General features: G+C 39.9%; 1 protein-coding gene across 4 annotated transcripts in view; it reads right to left on the bottom strand.

The window, feature by feature from the left end:
* Positions 1 to 1,911: 1,911 nt before the first annotated feature.
* The window catches only part of MTUS1 (microtubule associated scaffold protein 1), a 116,782-nt gene continuing 111,196 nt past the window's right edge, over positions 1,912 to 7,497 (bottom strand). For all 4 annotated transcript variants that reach the window (XM_041479812.1, XM_041479814.1, XM_041479813.1 and 1 more), the window contains 4 exons: positions 7,310 to 7,405; positions 4,698 to 4,814; positions 3,385 to 3,482; positions 1,912 to 2,577 (listed from right to left, as the gene is read on the bottom strand). In XM_041479812.1, coding sequence (XP_041335746.1) covers positions 2,361 to 2,577; positions 3,385 to 3,482; positions 4,698 to 4,814; positions 7,310 to 7,405 — 528 coding nt within the window. In that variant the 3' untranslated portion in view covers positions 1,912 to 2,360. The remainder of the gene's footprint in view (positions 2,578 to 3,384; positions 3,483 to 4,697; positions 4,815 to 7,309; positions 7,406 to 7,497) is intronic.

Here is a 7,497-nt window from a genome sequence, read left to right as displayed (position 1 = left end):
TTATTTGAGGCATTACACTGCAAGTAAAGTAATAAAGTTCTTACCGGTGGTTAGGTAAGTGTCCTTGTGACAGGACCTGTTACACTGCTAACCTCTACCTGGGGCTTTTCTCACACGCAGAATGTTCTGGAGAATCACAAGAAAGCTCCATATATCTTCTGCCTACAAGTGGAGGAACAAGGGGAAATTTTCTAAGGAGTAGCTGAACACTAATAATCTGTGCCATGAAGCTTCACCACTGCTGTTTTGCTGTGCTGAGCAGATACCAAGAGGTTTTAGTAAATGGAAAAATGTTCCTCCTTAGATTAAAGACCCTTTGACTAACATAAGCAGAAGAAAAATCCTTCAGTCGGTACAAAATATTTATTGTAAAGCATTCAGCTCAAATACATGCAATCAAATCTCTTTGACCGTAGAAAGTCATATTCATAAAGGATATTCTGAGACATACTTAAACCCAAGTTGTAGCCAACATAGGATTTTCATAGTTAAATTTGAACCTCCTATTAAATATTTTAAGTACTGACACCACTAATAAGTGGCATGTACAGGGCCCTAAAAAGGATTAAAATAAAGCATAATGTTCCATAGAAATGGCACCCTTAACTTGTACATTATGAGAGGTTTAAGTAAATTTAATGATGAAACAGTCAATCGCAAGTTTAAATATATTACAAATTTACTTACTGTATGAGCACTGTTAACAGTGTTGTTTCTATGTCTGTGTTCCTCATTATTAGCCAAGATTTTGCAAGTCTTAGGTAAAATACTTTGAAGTGGTTCTCCAGCTGAGTTCCCTAAATGCTTTCCCATGCCCTTGATTCCTGTCCCCAAGCTACTGAAAAAGCCAGGGAGACTCAGCCAGCTCCCAGCATTAGCTAACCAGCAGTGTAACAATGTCGTGGCCCTACTGTGAAGCCCAAGCTACTGTAATTGTCAGTAGTATTTTCGAAGACTAATCTGAAGCTGAACCTGTTTTAGTGGGTACAGAGCAGTCACCTTAAACAGGTCTGATCAAGGGTGGAGCAAGGCTATCCAATTACCCTGTTGAAGCCGAAACTCAGCATGTGATATTTCCAGAAATGCTGACACCCTCATCCTCCAGTTCCAGCAGCCAGGACAATGTTTTCCTCTACTCTACAGAATCTCTTGAACAGGATTTTTCACCTGATGAACTGTCAAAACACCAATAATCCTGCAGTCTAAGAGGGAAAGTATGGTAGAATTAGCAAGATAAAATACACAGATACTACCTCAGCCTCAGGTGAATTTAGCCAGCCCTGAGGAAAGTTAATACAAATGCTAATGCTTAAAAAGGCAAGGTGTGTCACCAGTTATATTGGAATTCACAAGTTACTTAATCTTCTTGAGAACTGAATTAAGAATGCACCTAGTTACAATTATTGCATTTCTCTTTGGCTTTCAAATCTACATCTTGTTTATCCTCAGGAACAGACGTGCTATTTTGGGGAAATCAGTGCTTCCTTTTCAGCAGGTAAGATGCTAGGTCAAGGCTTCTAAACTTGCAGCTCAGCTAAGAACGTCTCACCTTGCGGGCTACTGTGGTTCTGACTACAACCCTATTGACTTGCAATCCAAAATCCATTGCACCCTGCAAAAAAAGTTCTCATAAATGGCAGAATTGTGCATGGATGTGAAACCAAGAACCCATGCAAAATATGGCTGCAATTCAATTTGTTTTTAAAATTAATTCAAAGTTGCATACTCAGGTTGGCCAAGACACTAAGGAGTCAGTTGACAGAGGTCTTCATGCCATTTTTTTTACCAGCCAGAATGATGAAGGAAATTGTACCAGTGTACCAGTAGTTTCTCCTCATTCCCAGGCAAGGGTACTCTGTTAAGCATGCATACTGAGAGCAGTATCAAGGAAGTACATGTCAATGTATAGTCTTCAGCTTTTATCCTTTATTACGTACACAGCAAAGAAGGCAGCATTAGACACACACACAGTGTGTTACACCCACTCCATCCACGGCACACGCACACGCACACACACAGCCTTAAAAAAGTGTCGGTGATAAGGAACATATTATAAAGGTTGTGATCTCTAAGCCCCTGAGCTTCTTCTTATGGTTAGGTGAAAAGGCAACAAACAAGTCTTTTCTTGCTCTATAAGTGCTTTGTGCAACGATGTCCATAGAGGTCATAAGTCTTTTTAGGAGGAGTGAATGTCTTACTCCCATATTCACAGTCTCCTATCGCTGTTTTTGCAACACATAGTTTCCAGTTATGTTTAGTTGTCATAGGCGGCTAATATAGCTCTTGCTCCTGCGATTCAGGTTAGGAAAGGTTCTGCACATCAGAAGTGAAATGCAGGCCTCTCTTTCTCTCAAGAGATGTCATCTCGGTGACACTGCAGGACTAGAGAAGTTACCAGAATTTCGTGGGGACTGAAGAGGCACAGATGAAGAACTGGGAGACAGTTTTCTTGGGCTGCATAGATCACCATTGTGCAACTTCCACAAAAGTTCCTCATTTTCCATTGACAGGCGCTTGTTTACTTTTGATTCTTTCTCTAGTGACTCCTGTAAAACAGCTTGCTCTGTAGAAAGTTGCCTGCAAATGGAAGATTTACATCAGAACACATAACCCAACTTGGAGGCTGCAGTATTAAAACTTAAAGCAAGGTCTGAAAGTGCATAAGCCTTTGCTTGGCTCACAACTGAACTCCAGCTTTAATAGGAGGACAGAGCATGTTCTCATCCTAGCTATATTTGAACTGGTAGCTTGCAGAAAGCAGGAGGAAGTCCCAGTAAGAAACATCCCTAAGGACCAGAAAAAGCATCTGAAAAGTGAGTCTTAAAACAACACATGTTTGTGTTTTAACGGCTGTGCTGGAGCCTTTGGGTCTTGTTGAAGGTTCAGCTCAACACAGAAGCTAAAGATTCCTTCACACTGGAAGAGTCTGGCCATCCATTTAAGCAACCGTTAGGAGGAGCTCAGACCTGTTTTAGTGATGTTAAATATTACTGTTACTACTAAATAAACCACACCAATCTAAACTGGGGACAAACCACTCACTGAAGTGGTTATAAGTATGACTTAAGTCTAGCTTACAAGCCAGTAGTACTTAAAGAGGACAATCTTTGTATGATGGTATTTCTGATATTGCTTTTTCTTCCCTAAAATACTGGAGTACTGAAGAACATACTAAACCTTTATCCCCTTTCAAAATGTTCCCGCTTGTTAACTGCACAAAGGAATGCACATTTGTAGGGATAAAAGTGGGGAAGAAATGGATGTGTTCTTTCACAGAGTACTAAAAAATTGCATTCACCAATACATAAGGAGAATTTTCTTTCTTCTCACAGGAACCCCTTCCCCCTGATTAAAGGCATCTAAATGTCCACAGATATTTTTCACCTTGAAAGCTCCATGTGTTTGTCCATCCGAGCTTTTAATTCTTCATTTTCTTGCTGAACCTTCTTTAATTTATCCATTAAGATTGTGTTGTTCTCCACCTTGGAAAAAAGGTCACAATTTGAAATAAAATCCATACATGCACTCATCAAGATTCTGACTGAGCTATCAGAGATGTTGGCAATCTGGAGTTTGCAGAGCTTGTTACAGTACACACAAAACCATCCTACTTACCTTATCCTTGCATAACACTGGTGCTTGCCCACTTGTGCTGATTAGATGCCAACAAAGAGGACTGGGTAAGGGATCTACTGTTAACCAGCACATTGCAGTAATTTCTGCCAGTGATGGGCACTTTTAGACACTGTAGCGCCTTTCTAGACAGAAGACTGTCTAGAAATAACACAACAAATTCAAGAGTTCCCCTGAACTCTTTTCCTATTGCTCTTCTGAGTCCACATCACTGCTGGAAGACGTTATCAAAAATAAAAGGAAAAACTGATTAAGTGGTTGCATGGTCCAAGGCCTTTTACACTGTGGCCAATGTCTGTTGGGAAAGATGAAGGTTTGCTAGCAATCTGCTAGTAATTGTCGACTAGGGTAACACATGGTGCTGCACAATACTGAACAACTGACATCAATGTGTTCCTTTGTATCCAAACCTCCTTCTATACTTCCTCATTAAAGGCTTGCATAAGCAAGTATTACAACAGTGTTCAAAGGCCCCACCCAGGAGAAGGACCCTGTCATGTCACAAATAAGAGCATGCTAATTGATTACAAGTCCTGCCTCTGAAACTGACTTTTCATGTGGAATTACACACAGGTCAGGAAGACAGTCACACAGCTAAACAAGCAGCTTAACAGCTAAAATGATGGGCCTAAGCTAATCAAGACTTACTCCATTTAATATTTGATCCCTTCTTGTTAAATTAGGATCATTTCCTTCTGAATGCTTTCCAGACACTGCAATCTATCTTCCATACCACTTAAGCAATGTAGCAGGTAAGGATTTTGTTCTTTAGGGGAAGAGGCTCCCAGATAATCTGTACTAACATACCAATAGTTTATGCAAACCAGTAGTTTTTTAAGATGTTAAAAGGTCATTTAGAGCATTGGGTCATTCTTTTTGCCTCATGACATATATCCCAAAGCTGTACCTGCAATGTAAGCATGTCCCATCATGAATTCCTGTTTCCTTATAAAAAAAAAAAAACCTATTAATTCTTGCATTTAAGTCCATCCAGCTCAAGTTTGTTATAGAAAACACAAGTCAGAAACACAGCCCCAGCCTGCCAGACCCCAAGGAATGCTCACCAGCTTTTCCATCTTCATTAGCTTTATATCTTGCTGATGGAGCTTCTCATTCTTGATCTCCAGCACTGCTTTCAAACTTTCCAGCTCCTGTTCCAGGTACATAATCTGTGGGTTTTTCTGAAAGATTGCCAGAGAGTTTGCTTAGTACCCTGAATTTCAGGAATAATTTGGATATTTCTCTGCTGTTTAGAAAAAACAAGGAAATAATTATGCTAACGAGTTACTTGTTCTAAGTGAAATCAAGTCACACACTAGAATAAATAACAAGATCTGATATCACTTTCTCCTTGGTTTTTGTTTGTCCTTCAGGGTAGGTGGACAGTTGCTTCATCAGAAGTTTTTCAGAAAACACTTAATGCACAGACATGAAAAACCCTTGTGAATCAAAGGAAGGCATGAATGCTGTCACATCAAAACTTGTTTCGCAGGAGTGCCCAAAGACCTTAAGGCTAGGAGTTCCAAAATTTATTTCATATTACTCATAACCCATCCCAAGAGATAATTAGAGTAAACATTTGAAGAGTTTTCAGGCTCTGGAACAGTTCAAAAAAGCACCAGAAGTTTAAGTTCTGAACTTGACTGTAGCTTATCTTCCCTGGTTTGAGTCTGAAGGTAGCTGGCTCATAAGCAGAAATTGAAAGTTCTCAGCTTCACATTCTTCTGAAGCCTGAAAATGCAATTATACATACAAATCTTGCACTGGTGCACATCCATAACTTATCTACAATATAGCAAGTTAGGACTTTTTTATTTTTCCTTTTTGTATTGTTTTCTGGGAGGTGGAAGGGAGAGCAGGAGGAGGCCGGAGCAGGCTAAGATGTGGTTGCCTCAAGGACCTGTTTTCCAGAGTAAGAAACCATTCAAACACTGTAGAGTAAAACACATTCTCTGCATTTCAAGGCAGTCACAGCCAAAAAAAAGGGAAAATAAAGCAAGTCTGGGTCCATTTCCAGGTAGTGAGAATGGAACATTGAGCTGAACTCAATCAATGATTAAGCATGTTGTGTAATTTAAGTTTATCTTCAAAATCAAACAAAACTTGTTTTAGTGCATTTGTGTAAGAACACAGGTGCACCACACTGAGTAACAGCTTCACTGCCACACCAGAAACCTCGGATAGGAGGGCAATGCCTGCAGTCTTGTGGGGTGTGGTCCCAGAAGTGCAGAGCCAGGACATGTCACAAGTAACAGGGGCTCCATCACCTACACAGTTCATTCTCCTGCTTGTGTTTAAGGCCTGTTGCAGTAGTGGTTCTTGTTTAACTTCTTTTGAGAAGTCTGTGCGAGGGTGAAGCATGCTGTGCTTCCTCAGTGAAGGCAGCAGATGATCTGTTCCTATTTTGTGACTTTAACATGGAATCTAGGAGCTAACAAAAAAGCAATCCTGAAAAGTTTAAATGTTACAGTATGTTCAATATTCGCTTTATTTTCTTTGCCTCCTCAAGTCCAATGGTCTTAAAATGTGTTTTCAAAGTTAAGTCTGAGCCCCCACATTAGCTACTCAGAGAAGAACACAGCCAAATTAAAAGACTGAAAAGCCTACATAAGTTTTTAGCAAAAAACCTGGGAATATCAAGTGACACTATCTAAATGATACCAGAGAGGTGGAAATACATCTCTCTCTTCAAGGGCTATTGGGAGTTCCAGTACTGCAGAATTGTGTTTAGTACAGAAGAGCATGCTGAGTCAAACTGGTGCTTTTCCAAAGAGAAGTCTCAAGCTTATCATGCATCTTATGTTGCCAGGAAAGCACAAAGCACATCTGCAGCTATGTAAAGGTACTTGACTATTGCGCCTTTAATTTAAGCAACATCTGAGCGTGCCTGTGGAATTAAAGCCCCAACTCTCGCTACCACAGCAACATATTGTGGTTGCAGATTCTTTTTGTGGCAGCTCTGTCCTGCCACTAGAATAACCAATAAGAGAAAACAAAACAAAACAAATTCCAGTGAAAACTAGGGCAACTTCTACTAGAGGCATCCTTAGTGAGTCTTTAAGCATGGAATTTCTCTTTGTGGAATAAACAATACTACTGGTATCCCACTTACTTCTGGTAACCAGAAAGACAAGCATATTTGTGTCTAACCCCCTCCACCTGGTGCATAAAAAAACCCCTCTCTCAAAACACATTTCTATCCCAGGACCACCAGAGGCAACAGCAGCCTTGGGAGGAAAGGCAGGACAAAATAAAGAGTTTATTTGAAGGATAAATCAGCAAAAAGTAGCAATCAGCGTTTGAATAAATGCATTAGCAATGAGCTTTGCAGTAGTGATGCAAGCCCACACTGATCACAGCACTGGTACAACAGTTACCAACTGTCCAGAAAAGTGCTATGGTACAGCTCCTGTACACACATGGGCCTTCAGTTATCTTAGGCTATTATTTACACCCCTGACTTAGATACTCAACAGCTTTACAGAATTATAACGGTAAAGTTAATACACATCATCATGTGCTTGCAAAAAACTTCGGGCTGATGAACCATTTACAAAAAAAAATTCCTAAGTATGGGATCCCTATCAGGCTTCATTGCAAATTTTTTGCATTATGCAATAAAATAAACCCAGGCAAGATCTGTTCATCCACATTACTTGGAAAGATCAAGACTTACAAGATTGGCTTTTTCTTTGGCTATTTGTTTTTGTTCTTCTAATTTCAGCTTCTCACTCAGAGAGTTGTTTTCACTTTTTAGTTCATCGATTTTTTTCTGAAATGTAAATATATTGTATCATTAGGCCAAGAATTCAGTGCACAACTCCGAACTGCTTTTCAAGTTTTAAACTGTTGCAATGAACCCAT

Source organism: Pyrgilauda ruficollis, unplaced genomic scaffold (assembly GCF_017590135.1).
Source record: "Pyrgilauda ruficollis isolate IOZ18807 unplaced genomic scaffold, ASM1759013v1 scaffold5, whole genome shotgun sequence".
Taxonomy (NCBI): Eukaryota; Metazoa; Chordata; class Aves; order Passeriformes; family Passeridae; genus Pyrgilauda; species Pyrgilauda ruficollis.
Note: the sequence above shows the minus strand (reverse complement) of the source record. Positions and strands in the feature narration are given on the sequence as shown.